Source organism: Bombus pyrosoma, linkage group LG1, assembly GCF_014825855.1.
Source record: "Bombus pyrosoma isolate SC7728 linkage group LG1, ASM1482585v1, whole genome shotgun sequence".
Classification (NCBI taxonomy): domain Eukaryota; kingdom Metazoa; phylum Arthropoda; class Insecta; order Hymenoptera; family Apidae; genus Bombus; species Bombus pyrosoma.
In genome coordinates this window covers 6,766,335-6,783,116 of record NC_057770.1, presented here as the reverse complement: position 1 = coordinate 6,783,116, position 16,782 = coordinate 6,766,335, and the positions used below count along the sequence as shown (strand labels likewise).

Here is a 16,782-nt window from a genome sequence, read left to right as displayed (position 1 = left end):
ACGAATGAATATATCGTAATTATAATCAAAGTTACTTATAACGAATTAAATTCTAGAACGCACTTGAAAAGGTAGACTTTACTTTGGGAAAAGAAAAAGGAAACAAAAAAACGCAGGAATATTTAACGTGATAATAGAAAGATAATACAAAATGAGAAATAAACGCATTTCGAACCGAAATCGGAAGAGATGCAGGTGCTATGGCGGGACTGATGTGTTTTACGGAATTCCAGTGCAACAGATGTACGGATCGAACGGAGCGAGCGCAGGCCTACCGGTGGGCATGACCACGTTGAAGGGCACCACGGGCACGCTGGGAGCGCTGGGGACCTACGGCTCGGCCCTCGGATCGGGGGTAACGGGTGCCACGACCCTGCCGCGGCCGGGAAACTGGCTGCGCCCTGCGGGCCTCAGGCACGGGCACAGCGCGGCCCGGGTCCGCCTCTACTGCCAGGCAAAGTGAGGAGCCACGGTTCCGACAGGTAACTAAATCAAACCGTAAATCAGTAATTACAGTAGAATCATCTGTAACGCGCGAGATATATCGCTGCTTGACACTGATAATGCTACGACTTAAAAAATGTAATTTTTGGAGGTGAGGAAACAAAGCGTTGTTCTAAAACTCGAGACAGGTTGATAGCGATGATGAAAAACCGATGGCACTATGAATATGCTGTTTTACATGATAAAAATAGGAATATAACGTAGTCATTGTATCGAATAAACGAAGCAAATTTGAGATTTTTGGAGTTGTACCATTTTCAATATCGAACAGCGATGTACAGGCTGACGAAAATATTCCAACAACAATACACAACAAAAATACACCAGGGGCGGCGATGCGTAATACAGAAAATCGTAATAAAATATTTCGGAAATCGTTTTATATTATATGATATAATTTTTGCTTTGTGCTGTTGTTTCTTTCTTCAACCCACTGTCAGAGCGAGTTGATTGCTTGGATAAACAAAGCGTGAGTCAATGACTGCAGTCGATTCGCAGATCGTAGGACGCGGATACAACGTTTGAAAATCGCTTTTACGCTAAACAAAAGTCTATGGATATCCATTGCATCAGTACAGCCTCTTCATTATCTTTTTTTTTATTCTTTATCTTTCTTCAGCCTCGCACACATTTTTCCTTCGCTCAAGACGTTCTGTTCCGCGCTGCTGCCAGTGTCGTGCGTTCTACTCGTTTCTGCGATTGCTGCGAACGTTTAGAAGTCCTTTTCTTCACCGCGTTCATTTAATTCGAGTCGATAATTTAATATCGAACCTTAAAAATGAATACTGTGGATGGTTTGTCGAGACGACTGTTTTCTCCGCGATCTTTCGAAGAAACAATTCTAATTAAAAGACTGAGGAGAGCTACTCTTGGTTTGGTTATCAAGAGAACCTTCAGACGACCAAGGGGAGAAAAGTCTTCCACAACATTCACGACATCATGGTTACTGATACGTTCGCAAATCAACAAATCGCCGAGCCGATTTAACAATTTGAAACTATTTATGATTACACGTACACGTAGCACGTTAAGCGTAAAATCCACGAGCTACTGGCACACGCCCTTCGGATGTATTATAAATATTGACGTTATGTATACGAAATATTCTGAAATTTCAGTAGCACTGTTGCGAGACACTGCGGATTTGTATGCATTTGTAGATGAAATTTCATGGTATACAAAATATACACGTGATGTGTAAAAATATGTAAATATCCGAGATATAATATTTTCTATGATATTCAGTCAGGTAAAACAATATTCTACACAGGTTTCATTTTTTCAATTATATTCATAAAAATATGAATTTGTATAAACGTCTGCAGTATAGTAACCATCCTGTTCAGAATAGAAAGTTATCAATGAAATTACTTAATCCTTTCTCTTCCAAGAAAAATATTACGAAAAATTTCCAGGAAATATGAAAACAATTAGAAGGGGTCGTAACTAATGTTCTGTCACGCAAGGTTTATTGAAGAATACAAACATAGTGTACATTAATTTTCAAACTCGATGTAAAAGAATGCGTTGAATCTCAAAGTAATGCACTTTGTGCACGTTTAGATTAAAATTCATACATTTTACAACGGTACCTAAAAAATTCTGCTCAGAACACAGTAACTAGATTAAAATTGTTTTAGCTTTCGGATGCTGCTCGCTTTTTAAATGAATGTTTGCATTAATGTCAGTCATACTTCACAGTCTCGTGACGTTTAATTAAATTTTAAATTTAATTTCGTTTCGCAGCTTATCACATAAGTATTATGTGATATTGCTTAAGCGATCCATCAATGCTTATGATGCAATATATAAAACGAAGAAATTGCTTATAAAATAATATTGACATTTTATTAGCCGATAACAACACCCTGACACTAATATAAGTCTATAAAACATTGATAACGTAATGTCGCGATACCTTAACTAGAAATATTCTCCATATCTATTTGAATTAAATAATTCTTATTTTTAATAAATTCTAAATTTTTTTAAATCAAAATTAATCCAGCATCAATTATATTCTTAGCAGAATTTTATTATATTTTATTACATTTTGAAATATACATATGTACATTTCTAATCTATAAATATACATATATAATCTAATTTAACTTGGAGAAATGTAATTCAATTAATAAAATGTTTTTGTAGCGACATCTCCTCCAGCCAAAAAGACGAATGGTTTGTGTAGGTAAGTCGATCAAATTGTTATTAAAACTACTCTTCGTACTATAAATAATTTCAACGTCTAAACGTACAGAAACCTGAAATAGTGCTGCCTTTTCAACTGACCGGCCTCTCACGTAAAACCAAAAAGCATGTACCGCGATAAATAAATTTACGCCAGCAATAAAAAATTTCCCCCATTGTCCATCCCCGCTGACATCTTGTTCGATTTCATCCTTCCAATACAAGCGGCATCGACGAACAAAGCCAGCGTATAAAAACCACCAGCTATCATAAAACGATAAAAACACGAGCCAAACAACTTCGTTCCTCCCTTCCCTATCACAGATCCACTTTGTACAATCGCGCCGTGCAAACGCACTTATTCACCCACTCCGTTCCCAATCTGGCTCGCAAAAAAAAAAAAAAATTTCCCTCCCTCTCGCGTCTTCCACAAGCACATCCACCTAGTCGCTCGTACAATCTCGATCGGCACGATTACACCGAGCGAAAAGCATGAAACCGCGTTAAAGATTTTTACAAAACGTAGAGTTCGCTAGCACATTCCATTCGAAAAAGGCAGCACGATCTTTAAGAGCCCCCGCGCAATAGCGACAATTCGTCGCGCGCCAGTTTCGGTCGTTGTCGCTCGCGTAATGCAACGAAACAATTTTATCGCTGTACCTGCGCGCACTTGGCAACAAAAGCACGTCGGTGCGGCCGACTAACATGTACAGACTGGTGTGGGGTGATTTCTTATGAAAAAAGTAAGAGAAAGACATAGAGCAAGATCTTTTCATATGGCGCTTCGTTTTCGAGAAGACCGAGCTTGAGAATTTGCCAGGTTTACTCGACCTTGGCTAATCACCGATCCAGTGTGAGTAAACAATCAGCAGGAGATTGTTCTACACGCGAAAACAAATGAAAAATGTGGAATAAAATTTCCGTCTAAGACTTTGTTTGTACAAAGATGGAGTCTGATCGTGTTCGGTTAACAATTAGTCTTCTATACGCGTATGATAAATTTTCAAAAGAAAAAAAAGAATTTGAAAGAAGCGAAGCAGTTTGTGAATAAATTTTATTCTACATTTTCGATTTATTTCCGCGTAGAATATTCTCCTGTCGACTATTTGTTGTCCGCTAGTTCGCGGATAGGCTCAATTTCATAAGACCGGCGACAAAATGAAAACAGATCGCTCGTTATCCAGTTGCCACACCTCGAAAACGAAACAATCGTACAGCGGTCGCGCCGTCAAATGCGCGCACGTACCCGTACAGGCAAATATCTCTTTCGCGAGCGACTAGTCGTCGATAGTGTGCAGAGGGCTCTAAAGGCAATTTTCGCAATTGACCGTGCGCGTGTTGATTGTTGTTGGTACGAACAGAGGCAGGCCTGGACCAGAGCCCGCAGGGTGAACCGGTGCGGTGGTGCCCTCACCGCCCCCTCCCCCCGGGGACGTGACGACGCCATGCGTCGCATCGTTCCTATTCACATCGGTCGCGTGTTACCGGCGAACATCTTGGCGTGCCACGCAACTCCCCAACCACCCTTTCACCTCCACCGAACGGATCGGCGAGCTTTCCGCCTCGATCAGCCCCGGATCGGGCCCTACGAAGCCGACCAGCAAGCAGAAATCACGCGGTGCGTGTACGCGGCTGAAAGTCGCTGCTGCAGATCGTCGAACGCTGCACGTAGGTCTGAACGGACACCGAGTTCATCGATGGAACTCGTGACTTCCGACCTGTCTGATTCTACGCGTTTCGCCGCGCGTTCTTTGAGTCGCTACCGAGTTGAGTGGAAACTCGCTTGGAGATGGAGACGAACGGGTCGAATGGCATCGGCACGATGCGAGGCGTGGACACGTGATCCGACGGATAATTGGACAAAAATTTCGTTTCAGCGCGAATATACGTTGTACGTGTGCGTGTAGTTATTGGAGAGGGAAGAAAGTATGCTGAGAGTGCAAGTACCTCGAGAGTAAATATGTTGAGAGTGAGACTAGGAAAGGGGAAAGGAGTCATCGATGCACAGCCAGGGAACAACCGGAGATTCGTTCTCGCGGTATACGTGTGCGTAGTCATTTGTTCTTTTATTTAACCGGTCGTTGAGTTTTACGTAATCTAGTCACGTGAATATCCGGCTGTCTCCTCGGTACCGATTTTATGAAAACGGTACGCTGGATACACGTGCATTCTCTCGTGAGTGATGGAAATTTTGCGATGGGAGCGACGTATCTTCAATTCCAGCGATTATCGCGATCTAATACGTAAATTCGATGTTTTGTATTAAAAATTGAAACACACCCGCTACGTACCAGTTAGCTGCGGGGATATCGAAATTTGCAGAAGAGAAATAATTCGTGGCAAAATTGTCATTGCAAAATAGTACGTGTATCATAAGAGAAAATTGAATGCACGCTCGAGGAGATTTTTTTAATTTTTCACGCTCCCAAGCGCAAAGTTTCCGCGCTGCAATCTCCGCGACAAAATCCACTGTCAACGTTTGATCAACGTCGACGCCGGAAAGCGATATGGCCCCTGAACCGCGTTTTCCATCGGCCGCCGTTACTTCGGATTGACGTCAGCCATGTGCACGCGGCAAAGGGTGAATTACATAGGTAATATTGATCGGGCCGAAAGGCAGAGGAAACGTTTCACGGAAAATCGTTACCGTGGGACACGCTGATGTATGCATGCGGGTGCAGTACGTGTGTTACGTGTCGCGTGTTATGTGTGCGTGGTTAAATTGCGTCGATGCGTGAGTGTCGCGGGGCGAAAAATCGCGAGCACAAGCCGCGGCTGAAATTATCACAACGGGCCTCGGACACGGAGGGAAAAGATTGATAAAAAATTACGTTCTGCACGCTGGCATTTCTCTTCGCGTAAATGAAAAAAATAGAGAGAAAAAGTAAGAAAAGATAAAGAAATGGTAAGTTGAAAGAAACGAAGGGAATAGAAAGAAATTGTAGCTAGTCGGGAGAAATCTAAATGGGTGGAAATTAATTAGTCAACTGTGGTTTATCCTTTGAGATTCATTATTCGTGCGTGTAGTTTTCATCGTTCTCAGTTTTCCGTCGCAATCGCGTCGTTGATTTCACGACATCTGTCGATCGAACGACATTAGTTCCTACAATGTTTCTTAGCTCGTAGACGAACGATAGGGTAAGAGCCGAGGCACGCTTTACGAAGAATGATTGCGACAAGACTGCTAGCACCTCGCGCGGTGTGAATTGCACACGAGTTATAGTAAACGATAAAAGCAGATTTACGAGACACGAAATGATAAACGACGCAGAGAACGGGAACGTGTGAAGGAACGTGGATTTTTTTCTTTTTTTTTTTTTTTTTAACGAATATTTAAAGAGCTTCTGCATCCAAACATTCGGATTTGAGAGCTTATTTTGGCAGTTGAATATTCTCTATTTTGAAGTTGACAGAAAAATATGACGTAAATCTTTCTCGGCTTTGCTTTTTTTTAATATCTTCGCTGTTACAGAAAATGTTCAAAATAGTTGCAATTGATAAAAATGTAGCTTCGCTACGTTCTTCGTTAGGATACCAAAAATATAGAGATTTAAAAAATAATTCGAATCAATGAATGATCAACTACGCTTCGATTAATTGGTTGATAACGAAAATAAAGGATTTGGAAAATTCGCGAGAAAAAATCAAGAACGAAGTATTTCAGAAATTGAAATTGAAATTATTTTCACTTTCTGACTGAGACGAATGAAACGTACTTGCGAAATCGTACGATATGCGTTCGATATACCGACAAGTTCGAAGACCAATAATTGGAAAATCGATTATCTTGTAATTACATGTGATTTATGTTATAGCACGTATTATTGGATTAATTGACAGGAAACTGAGGTGGCGCGTGTTAAAGATTTATTCGGAATCGGTGTAGCTTCGTTGTACAAAGAGAAATATTAATTCGACGTACGTGTTTGCTACACGAACTTTGATATCGCTATTACTTTAATATGCAGAGTAAATCTCCGTACATTTGAAATGACAATCGCTGTAGCGCATATTTAGCAATGTTATCGCTCAGAGTATACTAAATGACAAGAACAACGATGTTGTTATAAACTTTTCCGATACGTCAGTTATTGGTAGATCGGGATAGACCAACCGTACCATAGAAAAATAATTGAACATTGGACGATCACGACGAGAACCATCCACAAATACCCTGACTGAATCCCTATTTTATACTACGATAACGATAACAATTTTCTTGAATTGCTTAATTTATTGCACAAATGTAAATTAATCGCACAAAATTTTTATACCAATCGCAACCACTATCGAGTAAGAGAAAGTAACGAGCGTACATAGAAAAATCATTCTTGTAGTTGAAACATAAAATAATTTCTATGGTATGATTTGATTCCATCAACTTTTCGAACTATTTTTACACTATACAAATCAGAACGAGATCCTTTCACTGCCTTTTACGGGGACAATAAATAAAATTCGTCGTAAAGTGTCGAACCAGCAAGGGATGCCTTCTCTATCGTTTCGTCGTGTGGCTGTTTTAATTTTACAATGAATTCGATACGGAGCGAAATGCAAGCGTGAGAAATCGTACTCGTATACATGTAACATATTTGTATCTATTAAATAGCCGTTCAGCTTTGTGCCGTCTCCATAGATTACAGATACAAAAAGCATATATAGTTATAGAAGTTATAGTTGCGAGAGAAAGATGGTAGTCGAATGAATGGGAGTGCGAACAATAGAAATATGACGTGTGTACGAAAGAACGAGTATAGAAATAATACAAGAGAGTTTTTAAATATCGACATTAGCACGAAATCTATATCGCAAGAATTAAAGTAAATCACCGATCAATGGGATTGCCAGTTTATGTTTGACGCGATCGACAACACGTCGATCGATAAGAAACGAATTGTATGTACTTGAAAAGGTAAGATTCGTCGATGCTATCTGCTAAACTGGAAATTACGAAAGATGACGATCAGGATTATGTGGAATTAATTATTGTCGAATTTTTTTTACTTGGATTCTCGGCTATTGTTTCACGTAAAATAGAAATTAGCTCGAAAATTAGTTCGAAAAAGCGTTCTTATATCGAGTGAAGAACATTCAAAGATAATAAAATAAATACTTGATATTTTTGTATTGAAGTTCGAACATTCCTTGGAACATTTGATTACCGTGTGTCGTCCATGTGATCTGTCGAGCTGAGAAAAGATTACATAAAATTGAAAGAATTTAAAGCGCGACATAATCCTCACGTATAGTATCGACGAACAAAGAAAAGAGGAAAAGTATCCACTGTTTCTCGTAGGCAGACTGATCCTTCCGGCTCTAATCTTAGCTACTTTCTCACTTGTACGCTTAACGAGATGCGCCGATATGGTTGAACAGCACGAGACGATATCGATTTCCAGGAAACGAAAGGGGAAAAAAGTGGCGAAGGACGAAAAGGAAGTGCGTGCGGTCGTGAGAGATGAAAAATTCCAAGCAGCGAGGAGAAAAACAGATTGACGAAGAATGAGGAGAGCGTGGAACAAAGAAATGAGAGAATGAATGTCGGGCAGAAAGATGTGAGTGGATGAATTCGCAGTCCTTTGCGGCTGATGGCCGCGATTAGGCTAAGCGAGTAGGTAAGACGATCCGATTAGTTGGATTCGGACACACGGAAGCTAGCTAAAACTGCCATGAAGGAAATGATTTAGAGAAATGTGAATTTTTAGTGAAAAATCGACCACTGCCTTGATGCATTTCTTACTTCATCATGAAAAATGATACATCATCGATCGAATTTCCGATCTAAATTGAAATTTTGTTGAAAACGTCATTTCTGAATGTAGATATATTTTCATCTTTTTCGTCATATCGTGTTTCTTGCAAATACGATATAACGAGTTAGAGATTATTTTTCCTTTAATTAATTAACAAACCTTCATTTCTAAAGAAAATGAACCTAAAAGATCGAAATTTATAGCACAATTTCAGGGGGAAACAATTTGATGCTTTCACTATAGTACTATTTTAAACATAATCGTACGGAGAGTACAAAGAAAATCTTTCTACGTTTATTTTTATATTGATTTGAAATATATTAATGTTAAATATATATTTATATATATATATAAAACTCTTATTATAAATACGTTTAATTAGATTGAATTTAAAAATGTGTCAGGGAAGTGGTTTAGTTTGCATGTGTAAAGGGGTAATTTTGAGTTTATGCCCTAAACAAAAGAATGTCTCGAAATCTTTTCTTGATTTCTCTTCTCGAAGGAACGAACTCGATTAACGCGTTAATCACGTTCTTTGTCGTATATGAAATTTTTAAACCAATTGAAACGGCTCTCTAGTTGAGCTTCAATGGTTCGGATATGTTCGCGTCGTCGAGCTACATGTATTTTCGCGAAAATTTCTAAAACGAAAATTCACAGCAAACGTATACTTTTATATTTCGATAACAGCCTCGATGTATCAATGAAATATTCAATTTGTCATAAATCGTGCTGTCATTTCAAATCTTCCAGCTATCGTTCAAAATTCCTCGAATCGTTACAACTCATTATTATCTCATTATTACTTGGCGATCGTGATCGTCGACATGTTCCGACAACATTATTTCCTCTTTATGCCTGACGATCACGCACCGCCAGGCTTTGCACAATTTAAAAGCAAACAACCGCAGGAACATTTACCACGTGTAATATCGCAGGAAATAAAGGGTTATTAAAGCACCAAAGCTCTATTATCCGTATATTTCAAAGCGATATCATCGGCAACATGTAGAACTAAGGGTTATCATAAATATAATTCGACCGCGAACAAGCGACGGGCAAATGCTTCTCTCTACGAAGAAAACACGCGTCAAAAGCAATGTATCTTCCTGTAAATTGAAAGTCGAAATTGCGTTAGAGGACTTTTTTTATTGCAAATATCGACGAAGATGGTGAATATACTTTCGAATATGTTTCACGAATGCTGTGAATTGAAGTTTTATAGGTTTTTGTAAAATCCATCCGAATAAACTTTCACTTTAGATTAGAACAATTTTCTCGCGTATTCTGCGCTTGCTTTCATTCGCTATGCGATTGCTTTAATTCTGAGTTGAATATATTGAGTCGTCCCATAGGTAACATGGTTTTTCTCACAGTTACGTTCGGAACGATGAGAATTGGAATAGAAAGCTCCATGGAAAAAGATAGGGAATTATAAAAAAATATGAGAAAATTCAACGCTGATCGATTGCCAACATTTTTTATTTCCTAATAAATTTGATTTTTATTTAATAGCAATAGGAGAACCAACGACCGCATTATTTATGGGATGACCCAATGCATCTGTCATGGTGTCATGTTAGGCGAATGTATATACAGTTATAATGGTACGCGGAACGTTTTTTGTTTTATACTTTTCTATCGCGTTTGTATCATCGTAACAATGCAAGTTAGCATTTCTCGAATTCATTCGGATACAAGCAAAATTTCGCTTTTGAATATCGTTCCTCGTTTTTACTTAAATGCGAATGTTATTAAAGAATCCTTTCAACAACTGTCGTAAAGATCAATTTGGGAGAAAGACCACGACATTAAAAGAATTTGAGATGAACAAAATAGATCCAAAGATACTACAAAGATACAATTAATTTTATTTTATTTAATACTATATAACGCTATTAGAGAGAAAAGAAATGAAAAAATTGTTAGATGCGCCAAATGAATCAAATGGGCATTTAATCGTTTAAATTGGCGTGTTATAAGGTTCGTATTCGTTCGCCTAACGATACCTGGATAAAATCGTAGAAAAGACTGTACGTCTTAATGAATATTGGATATTAGTGAAATTTCTTGAACTATCGAAAACAAGGGAAACGTTAAAAATCTTTAGAATAAATTGGTTGCTACGAATCTAGATGATTTGTTGTCGTAACGTAACTTCTCTTAGGGTATTCAAGAAGGTACGAGGTAACCGTAAAAATGAGCGACGTCGATTTGTAAAATCTGTCGATAGCTCTTAGAGCGAATCATTTGATTGCTTCGAGCGCAATCCTAGTAAAAATGCAACAATACACGCGTTGTTTCAAAACTACAAATCAATGTAGTTGTAGAAAATTATGGCTCTGAACAATGAAATTTCAAAGCAGAGTATACGCGACGCTAATATCGTTTCGTTTAACTAAATAACAATTTTAATTAGATAATATTGGAAAAGATTGAAACGTCACCAAAATGGAATAATATTAAGAATTCGTGGTGAGAAAACAGTGACAACGTTAGCACATTTGAAATGCGCGCTATGAACTTATGGCATGCGGGTGAAAATCAGACGAGAACTTATCGATAGGACCAAATGTCACATTGATTCGAACTCGAATCTTTTTATCAATCTGCGTATCAAAACATAGTAAATATTAATTTCCATACTTTAAATTTGTTAGTCGTTGACGTAAAAGGAAGTACGTACAGATTATTTCGATCGATTGGAATCGAGTGGATGGTGTCCGAAGTTAGTCGGCAAAGGTGGTTTCTGTAAATTTCGCTTTGTGAATTGACCAGAAATCCACGTAACTATCGTCGGTAACATAGAATTTTGTAGGCTATATTGTATTGTGTTCTTCATTTATTTAAAACTATTGCATGCTATAAAATCGAGCCTTGTCTTTAAGGAGAATGGAAATACTCGATAACGAAGTCATCGAGACGCTGCACCCGATTACCACTAAATAACTTCAAATTTGTTTTTTAATAATTACGATGAACATCTGGAGTGCATCAAATAAATCGAAAACGCATTTTGAGAAACGTGATGCATCTGAAATGAGCATTGCGAGAATATTTTCAATGCGATCAATTCTCAAAAAGCTGCACAATACAAAAGTGCTGCGAAACTTTCGATAGATGTAATTGTACCAAAAGAAAGAAATTTTCCTGCATTTCGTAGAACAATGCTTGGTGCAATTAAATATCTCTGTGTTACAGTTCTTCGTGTCCCTTTCCGTAGTTTCTCACAGGCGAAAGAACGATCATTAATTGAAAAGAATGTTTCGTCGCTATTTTTGCCGTAAAGAAATATCGTTCGTCGGATTGCCGAATAAATTGGAAAATTGTTGTTCATGAAAGGCATGTGTGCGTGTTTAAACGAATGCTGCTATTAGTGGAGTAAAGGGCGTATTTTCACGAGTTGGGGTAACGTCTAATATTTATTTCTTTAAGAAAAGAATAAGCGGACAATAATAATCCATCGTTTACGAGTGATTATACTTATGCAGAAATCAGCATCATCCACTATTACGAACGTTTCATTCAAAACATCATGGTTATTGTAACATGAAAGCATTGTCATTAAAAAAATTATCATACTCATTGATTGTCATATGCACTTTGTTCCAATGATATGCATTTCACAACAGAACAAATTAATGCGAATGATCATTTGTTAAAATCGTATGCCCTTTGAAGAGAATTTTACATTTGCGAGAATGAAATGCAATGGCAGACCTGATCAATGTATACATTCTTAGATGAACGTTTTACGATGTATAATTCTACGTTTTTCCGATATTTTCGCCATTTAAATGTAACGGAGAAAAACTATTTCATCGTTGAACGTTTACCCTTTTATCGTAAAAATTGACACAAACAGACTTCCAGCTGTATTCGGAGGAGACAATATGAATCATTTCGACTCTGAAGGAAACTACGGAGTTCTGTACTTAAAAATAACATCATTCGTAAATTTACTCTTATCTAGCCTAGCATTGTCATACCTTCGCCATGAGAAAGCATTGACCATCATCGATGTCATCCTACGCATAATGCGATATTTTGAACATTTGTATTTGTATAGTTATTCCATGTTCGAAGGTCACCGAACACGAAATTCGAGATTATAACAGTCCCATGAATGTTTGTTATAAACCAAAGAATTGCTTGTAATTTGTAGGTCGTCTGTCACGTTTTTCGACTAAAGTGTATTTACCATTTAATTGTAACACGAGCAAACACCATATACTGTTAACCGAAAGAATGTTGTTTCTTATATTAGAGCCATTGGGGCTAGGCATTGGGCCAATCTTTGACTCAAGTCAATATTTCCCAACCTTTGTCGAGTTCGAGACTATCTTTCATACTAGAAATGAATCGTACAAACAATGTCTAACCTTCCATCTCGTTAGACCTGCACGGGAAGGAATTTTTAAATACAACAAGAAACTAACATTAAGTTTTGCCATAATTTCAAAATTAGATACTAAGTCTGTTCTTTTCATATACCAAGAATCAGTGTTACGATTATTAATATAATATTGCGATATCATTGTATTGAAACAAATAAATGTGAAAATTTTCATGATAAAATATTTTATAAGGACAAACAGGTTGGGAATCCGGAGCTTAGGCAAACTACGCGTCGCCTAGTGGTGCCCTCTAAATCTTGACGCCTTCGTTAGTTTCTGTAATTGATTCGATCTATCATACTCGATGTCTATCGTAACCATAAAGGCGACAAAATACGATCTCTTCGAGGGCACCAAAACGCCTATCGTCGGTCCAGCTCGTATACTTTAACTGTTTCTCAACTATACACATAGAGTAATATGTATGTTATTTGTTCGTTGATGGCTGTTCGTACGAAAAAGATACAATATTCGCGTTTACAGTGCAACAACGTGGAGCAATGACCTAATAATAAGTAACGGGAAACAATACAATAATTTTTCATACTGTTTTTACTTTTTACTACTATGATTACGTACGACTGTATAATGTTATTCTTATCACGTATTATACGATATATCGAGCTGCATGCGTATCAGATACGCACATTCTGAGGAACATCTGAGAATCATCTGAGAATACACGCGTACCGACGTACATATTACGCTCTACTACGTACTAAATAGTTTATATCTATAGCCGTTGCAAAGGATTCGCTACATTACGACGTAACTATTATGCGTGAGAGATAGGACATTTCGTCTGTGCATATGAATGTACGAGTATATGTGCGTGTGCTGTGTATCCGCCGGTGTAAAGTCGAAGCAAGGGGAAAGGAATGAACGAGTCACACGAAAACGAACAACCAATTTCTCGTGGTAACCTGCGCGCGTATAAGTATTCCAAGCGATTCGCTCGATGAACGTAGAACGACTGAGAGAAGTGATAAAACGCATATTATTTCCCGATTAAACGAGAAACGGCGATAATCATACTCGATACCGATTTCCTTTTCTGACCTGGCCCACGGACCGACTTGGAATCAAAAAAGTCATCGATCTTAAATAACAAACGCGAAAGATAAATTTGCCTCGGAGCAGTGTTTCACGTGGCGTTTGTTCTATGCAAGATGTAAACGTTGATAATGATCGCGATTTTTGAGTGTCTGTTCCGCTGACATGCAAAATAAAGGTCATTTCCGTGCAAAAGGATCTCATAAGACTCGTGTCGCGTCCTACGATGAAACCAAAGGTCGCCACCCTGTATCGCGTAACATGCTTTCAGTGTAAATCGTTTTATAGGTTAGGTTTGAAATCTCCTCTTGGCGTGAAACGAAAAGAGCTCGGACTGACGACTTCTTATTGCTGCAATTTGCGCGAGTTTGCAAGGCTCAAGTTGTACATTATAACTGCACCGAGGAGATTTACGGGTTAAGAGAACATTAACGAATTCAATTGTCTTCTAGAAATCTTCGGTCGTTGATTCAAATCGATTTACATATCTCTCCGAACACTGCGTACATATCAAAACGATATTTATCGAATGTATCGCGTTCGTACAAATTAGAAATAACATCGTAGCGCCGTGAACACGTCGAAATAAAATAACATGGAAATATAGTATATCCCGTGATGTATAAGAGGTGCAAAACCTTGTAGAACTGCCAAAACCGGCACGCGACAGTCTTTAAAGTATCGAACCTTCCATTTGACATCGTACGGGTTAATGTAACTGCCGAACGAAAGCGCCTACGTATAAACAGGTAAGTCGAACAGAAGAAATATAAAGTGCATAAACGAGGCGCACGATCACCAGATATTGTACGTAGTTTCTAAGTACGTGCGTGTTGCAACGATATCTAAATGCCATATCAATACCTGTCTGCGCGTATCACCGTGTAACAGTAATTAATTGCAGGTCACCGAACTGCGATAAGAGTGATGCGACACTTGCATTTTCATATTATTTTGTCAATCACTGGTTACGTATCCCCAAGAGGTCGAAAATCTAATCTTCGTCTCTTGGCTCTTTACTCGGCAAAGAATGCAAGAGTTCGTTCGTCGCTTTCTCAAAACGTGTGAATTTTGATGTAACGTCGTTGTAATAAAGACATAATGGAAATTGGGGTGGACGCATCGTATGTTTAACTTTAAATGCGAAGCAATAGATGGCTCCTTGATACGCGTGATTATGGTCGGAATTTTGTCGAGGCGAATCGATAGCTCATAGCAATTATTGTATAACGATAGTAGTACTATGTGTCAGATCGATCACGCGATCGAGCAGCCAAGGCGATTGAGAGCGAACTGGGAACTTTGAGCCGCTTGGTAATTTCAGTGCTAAAAAACAAAAAAAAAGCAAAAAAAATACAAGAAAGAACACTAATTATATCCATAACTATCCTATATACCTAAAACCAAAAAAAAAGATAACCAAAGCATTGTAACCTTCTAGAGGCAAAGAAGAAATAGAGAAGTACCTAATCTTGTATGGTTTAGTTCGACCACTGATTTGTCCGTGTGTGTTCGTTATTGAAATATGTTTCTTTAGTAAAAAAATGCTTAAAAATCTAAATCTGACTATTTACTACTTTCCATATCCTTTGTACCTACGTTAATCCTTCGAGATGTAGGAAGCGAAATAATGAACAAGGCAGATATGAAATGAGTCAACTGAATATGTCAAAGGTATATTTGCTATGGTCAATATAAGTCAAAATATACTACGGTGCTTAATAGATATAAAAGATATAATATATATAATAGATATTAAAAAAAACAAGTTAATTTCCAATTTTGGGGCAAAAAGTATTGAAATACTATACAATCGTTACAAGATATATATAAAATATATTCTGTCTTGAAACAGAAGGTATATTGGAATATCTTAATAGTTTTATATAATACGTCTTTAATCCTTTATGAATATTACAACATCGTTTACACTTCCAATATTCAATATCTTCTATGCATAAAATTGATTTTCCACCAGACTGTTGATCGTATTGTTGATCAAAAATTATATCGCTAATATATTAAAGAGAAGGGAAAGTTTGAGTAGTATAAATATGCGATTTAATCTGACATATAGCCGCGAAAAGGTAAACGTGTATTGATCGTAGATAATAATGCATAAATTCCACGTCCCTTTCAGAAATCACGAATTATAAGGGCAACGCCTGTAGGCGATTGCCGGTAAGATACCTATACCAGATAAAGCTAAATCTGGTATCTCACAACACTATGGAATTCGATATTTGGCCACTGCGAATATCCTTTAACGCTATATTTCATGAAATCGATACTTTTGCCAAAGTAGATAAAATCACGAAGATATATCATACTATCCGCATAAATGTTTTTCTTTATTTCAATAATACGTTCCCAAGAATGGAATTAGAAATAATTTATGTCTCTCGCGATATTATCTATCGTAATTTGTAATACTACACTGTTTTGGAGAAGCTAGTATCGATAATACGTTGATAAACAAAATACTATAATAAACTGAACAATTAAAATACGTATAATACGTAATTAAAATTTACTTTACTAATACATTAATATAAATTAATATTTTATAATCTTCATAAACCTACTAGTAAAGAACCAAAAAATTATATTACATTTATAAAGTCGCACAGAGGAAGATAAGACTAATATGAAGGTTGAAAGTGCGAACGGTCAGAGACGAACGACGCAACATTTTCACGTTTATCGTGTGAAACTTCTGACTCACTTGACATAACGAGTAGAGGAAATTCATGGAAATTACGACAGACAATACGTATCAGAAAGTCCTTCTATCTGTCAAAACTTAGGGTGGCGTAACCGCTAAAAGTGTGGAGGGTGAATGGTGAGGGGTGGGGGGTGAGCAAAGAGTCGTACTCGGTGGTGGC

General features: G+C 37.7%; 1 protein-coding gene across 3 annotated transcripts in view; it reads left to right on the top strand.

Moving 5' to 3' along the window:
* LOC122566928 overlaps positions 1–15,458 on the top strand; it is a 301,987-nt gene extending 286,529 nt beyond the window's left edge. For all 3 annotated transcript variants that reach the window (XM_043724901.1, XM_043724910.1, XM_043724890.1), the window contains 3 exons: positions 242–482; positions 2,656–2,695; positions 4,056–15,458. In XM_043724901.1, the coding sequence (XP_043580836.1) occupies positions 242–482; positions 2,656–2,695 (281 nt within the window). In that variant the 3' untranslated portion in view covers positions 4,056–15,458. The remainder of the gene's footprint in view (positions 1–241; positions 483–2,655; positions 2,696–4,055) is intronic.
* Positions 15,459–16,782: the final 1,324 nt, after the last annotated feature.